The sequence below is a fragment of the Ictalurus furcatus genome, chromosome 5 (assembly GCF_023375685.1).
Source record: "Ictalurus furcatus strain D&B chromosome 5, Billie_1.0, whole genome shotgun sequence".
Classification (NCBI taxonomy): Eukaryota; Metazoa; Chordata; class Actinopteri; order Siluriformes; family Ictaluridae; genus Ictalurus; species Ictalurus furcatus.
Genome location: NC_071259.1, coordinates 22,363,341 through 22,377,634, shown reverse-complemented (window position 1 = coordinate 22,377,634; position 14,294 = coordinate 22,363,341). Strand labels below are relative to the sequence as shown.

The 14,294-nt window shown below is 38.7% G+C and overlaps 1 protein-coding gene across 2 annotated transcripts in view; it reads right to left on the bottom strand.

Moving 5' to 3' along the window:
• ttc39a (tetratricopeptide repeat domain 39A) overlaps positions 1-14,028 on the bottom strand; it is a 35,469-nt gene extending 21,441 nt beyond the window's left edge. Inside the window, exons 1-3 of one of the 2 annotated variants that reach the window (XM_053625294.1) lie at positions 13,434-14,028; positions 11,651-11,701; positions 11,512-11,562 (exon numbers count right to left, since the gene is read on the bottom strand). In XM_053625294.1, the coding sequence (XP_053481269.1) occupies positions 11,512-11,562; positions 11,651-11,701; positions 13,434-13,471 (140 nt within the window). In that variant the 5' untranslated portion in view covers positions 13,472-14,028. Of the gene's footprint in view, positions 1-3,822; positions 3,861-4,114; positions 4,591-11,511; positions 11,563-11,650; positions 11,702-13,433 lie in introns of those variants that run through there. The other variant, XM_053625295.1, reaches the window with a different exon arrangement.
• Positions 14,029-14,294: the final 266 nt, after the last annotated feature.

Here is a 14,294-nt window from a genome sequence, read left to right as displayed (position 1 = left end):
GATACATGAACATGACAACAACAACAAAAGTTTTGATAATTAGGTGCTGAAAAACTAGAACTTCAATAGGGGTGCTTATTAGGGGTAACATAGAACAGGTGTGAGTGATCACAGGGCCATGTGACATGGTCATGTGATATGCTGGGGCTGATGGGTAATGTAGTTCAGTGTGGATTTCAGCATAACCATGATACATAGCTGCTTTGTTGACAAATTAGTCTTAAATTAAGGAAAACCATCTTGCTCTTCTGCTGGTATATATTATGCAAACCATTGTTGTAGCATCTTACTGGTTAAATCTTGCACAATATAATCTGGAATATCTTATTAAGACAAATTTGCATATATTTTCTTAAAATGAGATTACTTTTCTAATGCAAAACAATGCTTGACAAGATTCTTTTTCTTTTTTTCACAAAAAATTATTTCCCAGAAACAAAGGCTTTTGTTTTTTACTTTCTTGAAATTCCTTTTTTGCAGTGTAGTTTGTGATGTGTAGAGGACATAGTTGTGGAAAAACTGCCAAACCTATATCTATTGTTAGAGCTGACATTTATGGTCACCAAAAACCTCCTACTTTAACATAAAGAGTCCATTTGACTCACATAGCAAACAACCAATAATAGACTCTAGTTTTCTTTTGTGTAGACGATGTGGTTATGAAAACAGTGCTGACAAGTCAAATGAAACATACATTCTAAAGCTTCAAAAGACACACCCTTAAGCGTAGCACCACATGGACAAGCAAAAATACACTTTAGTACTTTTTTTTCTGAGAGTGGTTTCACAGTACATCACTGGAAAGACATTCTTTACGTAAATACCTTTAAAGTGCCTCTATTACGCTATATTAAAATTGCCTAATTTTGTTTTAGAGGTCTCATACAATAGGTTTACCTGCATCCAAGGTCAAAAAACACTTTAATTTTCTCAAAAATTACATTGCAGCATCACCATTTTTTCTCAGTGTCACAAGCGATTCACTCAAGGATCCGTTCACGTTAAACTCCTCCTTTCACGCTAAACTCCTCCTTTCAGAGAGCCTATTCTGATCTGATTGGTCAGATGTCCCAGTCTGTTGTGATTGGTCTACCACTTACAGCGCGTGTTGGAAAGGAAACGCCCATTACCATATCTGAATTTTATCTGAGTAATAATGTCGTCAGTTTTACCTTATCAATTTGAGCTCAATTCCAATAGTGATACATCAGAACATCAACCCGAACCACCGTCGCAAGCACAAAGAGAACGGGACATTTCTCAGTGGTAAGTTTAAATGTAGTTTGGCGTACATTGAAGATGAGATGTTATTGCTTTTGCAGCGCAGAAATAACGTCTTCTAGACATGACGACAACAGGAACCTAACTCTTTCAGGATGCAACTACAACTGTAGTGTTTGAGTTTGGGTCCAAAGTACATGTTGTTTGCAAGCAGCCAATGAAGACTGGAGGCGGGGTTTTTTGTTATAAACTTACGTACAGGAAGTAAGTCTGGAATTATTAACGACTCGTTTCAGACTGTTCAGAATCGGTTCTTTCTGTAGAGAGACAATAACTTTTTGAAACTTTTCACATTCACAAACAGCTATATAACACACTACATGGAAGGTAATATTTGAAAATGCATAATCGGAGCACTTTAAAAGAAATATTTAACAATAAATAGAAATGTTTAGATAGTTTTATGAGCAAAATCATCCATCCAACAACCAGTTATAAAGTTCTAAACCAGGTCTGCTTTGTATGCTATAAAACTGTAGATGAACCAAATGCCATCCAGCAATATAAATGACTCTCTGAAATGACTAGAAGTCGATGGAAAGCAGTAAACTGAATAAAGCATACCTTTGAGGCAACACAATCATGCAGACGTGTGCAAATTAGAAATACACTTTTTTGTGTTATAACCATTTTCACACATTTTGTACTCTTACATATATGCTTGAGACTATTAAAAAGGTCAATGTCATTTGGACTGGGGGAGCAAACCCGAGTACCCAGAGGAAACCCCCGAAGCACAGGGAGAACGTGTAAACTGCACGCAAACAGGGCGGATGCAAGATTCGAACCCCCACCCCAGAGGTACGAGGCAAACATGCTAACCACTTAGCCACTGGTCACTAACGTTAGCTATATATATAATGTCATATATCTAGCAATATCAAAAGAAAGGTTATGTTGCTAGCCTTAACTAAACTGTTCAAACTCTTCAAGTAACATATTTGATACCAAAGGAAAAAAACATCAACTTGTACTGCTACAGCACCATTCTAACTCCTCTAAATCCTTACTTATTTGTGCTAGCATGATGATTTCTTTTCATAGAGACGGCAAAGCACCAAATTAGGCCGTCAGTCAAATGCTGAAAATGTATATGTTAATGTAGCTAAGTTTGGTAAACACTTGGTTAAGCAAACTCCATGTATATCCAAGACACAAACTGATCTAAATGCTAGCTTTCAATACATGAAACCTGACTTGTTGGTCACTATTACGGTGTTAGCTTAATAAAATATCACATACATTGTTTTTTTTTATTATTGACTAACTATTTTTCTATATCCTGATAGTGAATATATAGATAATAATGGTGAAGTATCTAAAAATATAAAAGTGTTTGAATGATCAGCTACACACTAGGTCCTTCAGAAGCTTAACTGGACATGCGAGTGTAGGAATGCACTCCTGTAGCACATTCCCTATGAAATATCCCTGCAGTAATAACCATCTATGACTCTTCTCCATGTACACAGGAATTGAGAATTAAAAGGAATGTATCAGGACAATAAAAGTGGATGAGTGGAAGCAAGAGGGGAAACTGAATAGCGGCCGTGTCTATCCACTCCAGCTGAAAGACAGACCCGGTCTTTGTGCTCTCTTCTGCTCTCACAATTGCAACATATTTAATGGCTCAGGTGGCCCTCAGCCCCACAGAAGAAGTTCTGTATGGATATTAAATCTCGCTGTGCATAATTAGCAATGAGTGACACACAGGCTGATGATTTCCTCCTACTTTCCCTGTCTGACATAAAATAGATAGATAGATACACAAATAGACAGATATACAAATATACAGCATATTTTATATATATATATATATATATATATATATATATATATATATATATATATATATATATACACATACATACATACATACATACATATATAACTAGGCGCAAAGGTGGAATGTTATTAATTATGAATTACTTCCAATATTTGCCTAGGCCCAGACAAACAACTGAAACGCAGTGAGAATTTTATCACGCCAATATGATTTGATGTATGATGTATGATGTATGATATGATGTATGAACTAACTTCATACAATACCAATCATTTTACAGGAAGAAGAGAAAGTCAACAGGATGCACACACGTCTAAATTTGCCCTGCCTGTTAGATGCTGTGTGTGTAGCATAAATGATTATATTCAGCAGCTGTCTAAATGCTGATCTCTCAGAGGGGCAATCTGAGAACTGATTACCGGAACAACTAACACAAACAAGCTGACAGAGTGGTACACAATGACATACAGATTCTCATTTGCACACACGTACATACACATGATGCTAGATATTCTCTAGGTTTTTACAAAAGCTAGGATTTAAGAATGGATTCTAGATCATACATTACGTGTATAGTGAAACTGCAGTAATAGAAGATGAGCATCTAATGGATACAATTTCAAAAGCCAGTCCCAAAAGAGTCAGTTTTCAAGCATCTCAATTCAAAACATAGCATGAACTCGAACACACACACTCTCACACTCATGCGGGACGCACGTTACACAGCGTCCCATCAACAGTGTCGCATTTCTTACCCATTTGACAGAGTTTCTCCTCCCTTTGACATTTTCATCTGGCACAGTAAAGGATGTAAAGAGGTAAGACACAAAAAAAGAAGATGGAAGTACAAGAAGGCAAATGCAGAAGAAGAATTCACAGTGTGTTTGAGATCAGGCCCCTTCAGGAGCTCCCAACAGCAGCTTCCCTCACCTCGACACACATACACATACTTGATTCAACTCACTCTCTCACACTCTCTCTTGCTCTCTCTCTCTCTCTCTCTCCCTCTCTCTGTCTAATAGGAATAAGCACAGGGAGAATGCAGACCTTAATAAGATCAGGATGACTATCACATATAGAGCAACAAAACATTCACTCAGCCCCCTTTCTCTCTGCCCATCATCTCCTCCTCTTCCTAACACACACACACAAACACACACAGTACGCAGCTCAGATCGGCTTTTCCTCTTCTCAGCACTGCACTCATGCCACACATTGCAGTCTGGTCTCTGATTGGTCAATGCAGCAGAGGGAAGGAGGGGACTCTTTCCTCAGGACACTGGCCAAATAATAAGCCTAGCTATTTTAATAGATATTACACAGTCAAGTGACAATCTGACCACTATTTTCAGCTTACAAGGGCCACCCTTATTAGAGGACAGTTCATCATGAGACTCAGGGCAAGAAAGTCTCAACTACAGCCTGCACAATATGTGTGTAAGGCAATGACGTAGCCTAAAGCAACTGAGAAATATAGAGCGTGAGAGTTTATGGATGAGACAGCAAGAGAGAGAGAGGCTGCGCGCGTGCGAGAGAGAGAGAGAGAGAGAGAGAGAGAGAGAGAGAGAGAGAGAGAGAGAGAAGGAGAGAGACTCTGTGCTGTTTTACTGCAGTGATGTAGATACAGCAGCAACCGCAGGAGAACAGCACAACATGGCACATAGCCAGCCTCAGTTGTCCTCCATGTAATTTTCAAATAAAGATGCAGAGCACGCAAATCTTTTACATCTCAGAATAACAAAAGAAAAACAGTACTGCACCTGATGAGTCACAATTCAAGAGCCAGTATAGAATGAAAAGCAACTGTATGTGAAAGTTTTACCAGACAATATTAGATGTTCATCTATTATTACATTATTAACACACCAAAGACTGCTCTCAATACAACATCAATACAACTTCAAGTGATGCTCCTGTTGGAGAAACCTCTGGGCCAAAATTAAAAAGCTAAAAGCTAGTGCTAACCAAGGCCACATGATCAGCTTCCATCATTACACATAAACATACAGCAAAGACTAGAGCTGATAGCCAACATGCACACACTTTCACCAACAACACTCCATACCAGGAGGGGGCAGTAGTCTGTATTTGTTATTTATGAATACTAGATCAGAAATACAAACAACATACTACTGTTCTTTTTTAAACACTATTTTGTCCAATATTAGTCGTTTGCCAATTTTGAACCACTAGCTGGCTCTCCCTTATCACACAGCTACCAACTGGAGAGGGTAAAGGGCAGCATGTGCTCCCTCCAAGAAAGGGAAGCCAACCACCACATCTTTTGCTGCACATGCTACATCACAGCGCACAGATCTTCCCTATTCCACATTCACAGATGCCCACGACTGGTTAGAGCTGCTGTGATTGACAGCAGAGAGAGTAACGTCATCCCTCCTACAAAAAAGCACAGCCAGTTATAGTGCTGTGAAAAAGTATTTTCTTCTGTTTTTGTGTATCTCTCATACTAAATTGTTTCAGAAATTCAAACAGAAGATAAGATAAAACAAAGGCCAACCTGAGCAAACACAAAATACAGTTTTTAAATGATAATGTCATTTATTTAAGAAAAAAAGTTATCCAATTCTGGCCAAAACTGGACCCGTGTGAAAATGTATTTGCCCCCATAGTTATTAAGTCCCCAAATCTATGAAACTGCATTCATAATGGGGTTCAGCTGGACTAGACACAACCAGGCCTGATTACTGCAAACCCTGTTCAATCAAATCAACACTTAAATAGAACTTTTTCAACAGCATGAAGTTGGTTAAAAGGTCTTACCCAGTAACACACTATGCCAAAGTTGAAAGAAATTCCAGAAATGAAGAGGAAGAAGGTGATTGAAATACATCAGTCTGGAAAAGGTTACAAAGCTATTTCAAAGGCTCTGGGACTACAAAGAAACACAGTGAGAGCCGTTATCTCCAACTGGAAAAACTCGGCACAGTAGTGAAGCTTCCCAGAAGTGGCCGACCTTCCAAAATTCTTTCAAATGCACAGCAACTTCTCATCCACAAAGTCACAAAAGAGCCAAGGACAACATCAAAGGAACTACAGGCCTCTCTTGCATCAATAAAGGTCACTGTTCAGGACTCCACTATCAGAAAGACAATGGGCAAAAATGGCTTCCATGGAAGAGTGGTGAGGTGAAAACCACTGATATCCCAGAAGAACATTAAGGCTCGTCTGGATTTTGCTAAAACACACCTTGATGATCCTCAAACCTTTTGGGAGAATGTTCTGTAGACTGATGAGATGAAAGTGGAACTGTTTGGAAGACAGGAGTCCCATTACATCTGGCGTAAACCAAACACAGAATTCCACTAAAAGAACATCATACCTACAGTCAAGCATGGTGTGGAAGTGTGATGGTGTGGGGATGCTTTGCTGCTTCAGGGCCTGGGAAACTTGCAGTAATTGAGGGAAACATGAATTCTGCTCTCTACCAGAAAATCCTTAAAGAGAATGTCCTGTCTTCAATCCGTAAGTTGAAACTCAAGTGCAACTGGATGATCTACCTGGATTATGCAACAAGACAATGATCCAAAGCACAGGAGTAAGTCCTCATCCTAGAAGTAAGTGAAAGACTGATCTCCAGTTATTGCAAGCGTTAGGTTGCAGTTATTGCTGCTAAAGATGGCACAACCAGATTTTAGGTTTAAGGGGAAAATTAGTTCTTCACAAGGGTGATAGATGTTGGATAACCGTTTTTGCTTCAAATAAAAACTGTATTGCTTGTTTACTCAGGTTGCCTTTATGTCCTGATGTATTTTGTTTGAAGATCTAAAACTATTTAGTATGAGATATACACATAAACAGAAGAAATCAGGATGGGGCAAATACTTTTTCACAACACTGTATATACTCTTGGTCTCCCAGCCACGGATGACTGTTGCATTGTCTGGATTGAAGCTGGATTGAATCTCCCAACGTTAAGATAAATGTTTCTGTTTGCGCCACTCATGAGCACTCTTCTTAATAGTACGTCAATATACAGGGTCTCCAAAAAGTCTCCATGGATAGGGAAAATTAACACTTTTTAGCAAAATGTCTTCCAAAATTTTTCATACTTAGTTTATATTATATATATTTTTAGATATCCTTTAAGAATGCCCTTGACAAAGGAAGAAAGTGTTAAAAATCATTTTCATGGCTGGATCAGGAAGCTGTCGCAAGGTTGCGATGGACTTTAACAGGAAATAGGGCAAGCAGATCACACACAACACTGTTGCCAAACATATTAACAAGTTCAAAAAGACTATAAGTGTTGCGGACCAACTGAGAAGTGGACGTTCACGAACCTCCACTGATGAAGGCATAACCGACGTGGTGCTGGCAAACATAGTCCCCAATATATGGAGATCTTCTGGGACAACTTGTAGTACACCACCAATAGTGAACCAGTATCATGTTCATATACTCACATATCAACATATTAGAGACCAAGATGGCTGATGACATTTTATTATGCAGAAATATAGCCAACTACCACAGATGCTGGCAAAAAGAAAAAATTAGGTACTCTGTGTATATCCACTCAAGATTTTTTCATTTCCTTTTTTTTTCTTATCTGAGCAGCCATTTGAGAATTCTGTCTCATCACTCAACATGCTTAATCGACTGAATCAGTGCTGACAAGAGCAGTGAGACACACCAAAAGAGATTCCGCACTAGCTGACAACTGACAGAAAGCTTGGTGTGTGGTGTGCATGTGGTGTGTTTGTGTACATGTCTGTAAGTTGACCCACCTTTCACTAACATCACACACAGCAGAGAAAATGCAGCAGGGGTTTGTTCACACACAAACAGACACATGCACAATCAGTCAACTGAGCCATGGCAATTGATGTGGACTAACTGGCTGAGACTTTTTTCCCCTATGCACTGTCTGTGTCAAACACTCACAATGAGTAATAAAGCAAAGCAAACACGCTTTGATGTTTGGCAAGGGAATCAAGTGTCTGTTATTATGCTGTTATGCAGGATTCTGTAAGAGAGGGAGAAGTCATTAGAATAGTGAGTTGATGCACCTTTACAGAGACATACAAGTGAAGATACTTTTCTGATGCTGCCTGTTTAGTGGTGAACGCTTCTTTATAAAGAACCACTGTGACAGTGCTGATGACATACTCGATACAAACTTAAGCAATTATCTGTGTTTATATGTTGTAAATACATTTACGTATACAGTCAGTCAGTGAATAATATTAATCTCACTCCTGCAACTGATCCAGAATGCAGCTCCACAACTTATTTTCAGTCTCTTCAACTTTCCCACATCACTTCATTGACCTGCTCCTCTACTGGCCTCCTGTAGATGCCCGCATCAGATTTAAAACACTCGTGCATGCCTACATAGCCAGAAACAGGCCAGTCCTCATCTACCTGAGGACATATATCAAACCCAAATCTGCACTCCCTTCAAGCCTCTAGCATGGCTTGATATGACCCACAGATACAAGGAAGGCACACATCTAGAATCTTCTCTGTCCTGGCATCCAGATGGTGGAATGAACATCCCCAAGCTGTCCAAAAAGCTTAATCTGTTTTCAGACACAGACTGAAGACCCACCTCTTCACCAAGTTAGCACAAAAAAAAACCTTGACTTGCACTGTTTCTGTACTAGACTAGATAACTGTATCTGTCAAATGATGTAAATATAAAAATATTAACAATAAATGGGATGTTATTAACCTTTTAAACTCCCAGGGCCCATCAATGACTCCAGACTTACATTCCTCACTCTTGTAACTACATGCATTGCCTGTTAGGTTAACTACAGTTACTACATAGGCATAATTCATAGTAATGGCTGAATAATACTGAATAATGTATACTGAATTATAAGCTAGGACACCAGTGGTGTACTGAAGAATCAGAATCATGCTTTGTTGGCCAAGTATGCTAGTGTATACAAGGAATTTAACCCATGATATAAACGTGGAGAAAATGTGTAGAGTGTAAGCGTGAACAAATAGAGCAAATATTGTAAACAATAAATATAAAATTAAGTATATGTAGTTTTACTCACATTGGTAGCTAACTTTTTGGACATTCTGTATATACCAATTCTGTATACTACATAATGTACACAGATTATACTATGTACTATACTATATACAAATACTACACTATATTCTGTACCAATATTGTACTACATACCAATATTATTCTATATACCAATACTAAATACCAATACTATACTATATAAAGATTTTGTCTGTGAAGACTGCATTTGTTGTTAAAAAGTATAAACCAACATGAAGACCAGAGAGCTGCCTATGGGAGAAAAGCAAGCCATTTTGAAGCTGAGAAAAGAGGTCAGATCCATTGCACAAGCATTGTACATAGCCAGTACAACAATTTGGAATGTCCTGAGAAAGAAAGAATCCACTGGAGTACTAATAACCAGACATCGGACAGGTCAGCCAAAGAAAACAACAACGGTTGATGACAGAAACATTGTGAGAGCTGTGAAGAAAACCCCAAAAACCACAGTTAATGACATCACCAACAACCACAACTGGGCAGGGGTGAAGGTATCAAAATCCACCATTTGAAGAAGACTTTGAGAGGAGAAATATAGAGGCCATACCACAAGATGCAAACCACTCATCAGCAGTAAGAATCGGAACGCCAGATTGGAATTCGCTAAGAAATACAGAGATTAGCCACAAAAGTTCTGGAACCGAGATTAACCTCTACCAAAGTGATGGAAAGGCCAAATGTGGAGAAAGAAAGGATCTGCTCATGAACCAAAACATACAAGCTCATCGGTCAAGCATGGCGGAAGTAGTGTCATGGCTTGGGCTTTCATGGCTGCTTCTGGAACAGGCTCAGTAATCTTTATTGATGATGTAACTCATGATGGTAGCAGCAGAATGAATTCAGAAGAAACATTCTGTCTGCCAGTTTACAGAGAAATTCATCCAATCTAATTGGGAGAATCTTCATCATGGAGTAAGACATTGATCCAAAACACACTACCAGCTCAACAAAGGACTTTATCAGGGGGAATAAAGTGGAAGGTTTTAGACTGGCCAAGTCAATCACCATACCTTAATTCAACTGAGCATTTCGCCTCCTGAAAAGGAGACTGAAGAGAGAAACCCCCCAAAACAAATAACAGTTGTAAAAGGCTGCAGTAAAAGCCTTGAAAAGCAACACAAAAGAAGGAACCGACAATTTGGTGAAGTCAGTGAGTCACAGGCTTGATGCAGTTTCAGTCACAGGCCTGACTGCAAGCAAGGGATATGTAACCAAATATTAAGTATGACTTTTTTTCACTTACTTCAGTTTTCTTTAATTTACTTCAAGACCTATCTGTTCCTATACTTTTGCTCATCTAAAAATTGGGTGGTAGAAGAGGTTCTATGATTTATGTTGTTTAACACATCTAGATGTAAATACCAGGAAATAAAAGCTGAAATCCTAAACTCTCGTCCTAACCGTATCCGTTTTTTGATCTCAAACACAAATGCCTTTGGTTTATAGCACAACCAAATGAATTGACCTTGCCGTTCCAATAGTTTCAGAGGGGACTGTATACAAAATGCAGTATGAAATTAAAGGGACGTAATTAAGGGGTAGTTAATTAAGTGATATTATTTCAGGAGTCTCATAATTCCTGTCCGTGTCCCTGTTTACAGTCAGGTCACTCTAGGTCTCAACAGACATGTCATGCCAGGTGATGGGACATTAGAAGAATATCATCTTTCCCATTATACAAGACTGAATGAGAGTGGGAAACAGAGAGGCTCGATGCGCGTATGGGCGGGTGGAGGGGTGTCTGAAAGCCAGGATCGGTTCACAGTCTAATGTGAAAGTCAGCCTGAAAATAGCTCAGTTACTGAAAAACAAACAGCAGTATGCAGTCTTTTCTGGTGTGCGATCAATATGCTGCCTACAACAAGAGTCACTGTACACTCACATCAGCATGTATCATTCTCATGCAGTTAGCTGGATCAGGCAAAATTATGATGCAGTAAATATGTGACTAAGCATAATGACACAATTGCCTCATCAACACAAATGATTAATAATACAAAATTACAGATTGGGTTATGATTAGAATACAAAGCACACAAGCGTTTGGGCCCAATCTGGTAATAAATGAACTGTAAAAACTAATTGAGACTTATGATGTAGCTGTTCCAGTGTCTTTGAGATCATCTTTACTGTCTGGCAGCTCCAACCAAGATTAGGTAGGAGAGATTTTAGATGACATGGAAAACCCAAGACCTCAGTAACGTGCTGAAGAAACACTTGAATGGACAGTTTGTTGTAAGTAACACAATATCCCCATTTCACCTGCGATTCCCCCCTGAGAAATCTCAGAATAAGAACATAACCCACATTCAGTAGGCTAGACAATAGTTCTCTGAAGTTTTTTTTTTTTTTAAGTAAACCCAGTAAGTAAAGTACAAAACCGAAGGTCTCTTACCTGAAGTCTGTAATGACAGGATCCAGTCCATTAGTCTCTATGATTGGTGACCTGAAAATCATATTGAACATTCTATCTCAGTATAAAGGGACAAAAATACATCTAATATTCAAATAATATTTAATGGATATAGACTGACTCTGAGGTGGGGGTCAGGTAGAATGGTCCGTCATCCGTTTCATCTGCATTCCTTAAAAATACATTAACAAAGGGTTTTAAACTTATATCACAGTGGAAAACCTATAAACAGCATAGTTTATATCTCAAATATAAGAAATGTATCATTTCATGATCAGTGATCACATGCTTGAGCTGTGTCTAAAACGTTCCTCTGTTAATTATACACACAATTCTAGTTAAAGCTCAAGTAAAAAAAAAAAAAAAATCCCGCTACTACCAGCTTAAAATAGTGTAAATGCACAGCAATAGCCATAAATAACACATTTAATAACAAAACATTATCTGCTGAGAAACATAATTCTATATTTGAGTACCATATAGAGTATGCTAAATATTTATGATGCCGTATCAGAGTGTCTCCAATCCATGAGATACTTGGCTTCTAGCACCTCCTGCATGTTTTCACATAGTTTTCACATAATCACCACAGTTTGATTTGCAAAGTCTTGCTTGTGGTTCGCAGAATGTTGTTCCAATTTTTTTTGCCTGCATATTTTTTGTAGGTGTTTTTTAGTGCTTTAATGCCTGCCGCATTCATATTCTGATCACTGATTTGATTGGGTTAACTCTGTTCACATCTGTACCATCTGGTTTTTGACCATTAATCCTGAAAAAAAGCCCAGTGAAGCTTATTTGCACATGCATCTTATTGCCTTCAGGTCATGAACAATGCAAACACTAAACTTTGTATACAAGAGTCAAATTAATTAAGGACCTGAAAATAATTGCTCTCTGAGACAACATTTTTTTAAATTCTGTCATAGTAAACTCAGGAGAAGTGATGGGAACTTTGTGCACCCAGACAGGGATAAATAAACAATTTAGATTTCCTCTGGACCCCTTGGAGCTCCTACTCAGGACTCTTGGAGTCATCTCTGCTCAGCCTGTTTATGGCACATTTGAGTAAACCAAAGGCCTACTTGACTTTATTTTTAAACTAAGGATATTTTCTAAGGTTTACTATGGAAGCAGCCAACCAAGTTACTTTCTCTTACTAAAAGGGGTGGGGCTACAAAACACATTAATACATATCACCCAAAATGACAACACTAATAAGACCAATATTAGTCAACACTGAAGTCAGGACTTTCCAAACACAGCACCACAAAAGTCTCAGAAAGTCCTTATAGCAAACTGAGCATTTCTGGTGCTGTACATCTAGTAAGATTAGTATTTTAAAAAATGTCGAAAGTGAACTGTGATTGAACTTATAAGCTGTAAGTGTTTGTGTACTTCCTCATTGAATAGCACTGTAAGACTGTATCAGCTGTCTGATACAGTGGTATCTTACATTTATATGGGATTGATTAGTTATATACATGATAGAATGTATCCATCCCCCCCCCCCCCCCCCCCCCATAGTTAATAGGTAATAAAAGTGTAATATAGTGATAGTAGTGGCCCTAAAAATCAACTTAAATATCCTGGTATATCACAGACAGAAACTAACACGCGCACATTAGCTATTTGGAAAACTAATCCCAGTTAAATCACAGCAGCCTTCAAAAACACACAGTTTACAGAGCAGTAACAGTTTGTTTCAATTATAATAAGTAAACCACCGCGCAGGCATTTAGAGTTACTTAATCGTGGGGAAAGTTTCCGATTGTTAACTCAGTCACATCGTTTTCCTGTGTGAGTCATCTTTATGAGTCGACTCATAATAGATCTGGTATCGTTTGATACATCGTTGAAATCAATGCAAGAAATCCAAGCGCGAGTGAAGGCAGCTCCAAACTCACCTTTTGGTGTCATTCTTTTTGCGTTTCCAAAAACTCATTCCAAAGGAAAGCGGATAAAATGCGGTAAATCGGGGCAGGGGACGATCAGCTGATGAACATTCAGAAGAAGCTCAACACAAACTATCAGTAAGCGCACACACACACACTCTCTCTCTCTATCTCTCCTGAAGTAAAAGTGTGAATTACACACTGCAGAAACTCACACGCGCTCCTTCACTAAATGCTCTGGAATGTAGCGCTGCGTCTCTTCCCCGGTCTTAAAGACCTCCTAGTTACCTGTCCTACAAGCTTACACCACAGCCCTTTAGTATTTACACTCAACGCTATGACTTCTTATAGCTACTCACTGTTTTTTCCGTATCACTGAAGATAGATAGTGATTGATAATGATTAAAGCTCATTAAAAGGAAGGTTTTTTTTTTCTTATCTTTGCTTTGAATATCTTAATCAATAAGCTCTGCCAATTTGCTTGAAATGTGCCAATAATTCTGAAACTGACTGTATATGTTTAATATTCTAGCAATACTAACTTAGGTTTATACACATGAGAAAAAGAATATGTAACAATACATAGATTGAAGGAGTGCTGCATATATCTACATCCACCCATTTTCTGTACCACTTTTCCTAAACAGGGTCACGGGGGAACCTGAAGCACACCCCTGAGGGAGCTCAGGGCACAAGGTGGGGAACACCTTGGACAGGGTACCAGAGCACCGCAGGGCACAATAGCATACACATTCATACACTACGGACGATTTGGAAATGCCAATCAGCCTACAAGGCATGTCTTCGGACTGAGGGAGGAAACCAGAGTACCTGGAGGAAACCCCCAAAGCATGGGGAGAACATGCAGGGTCC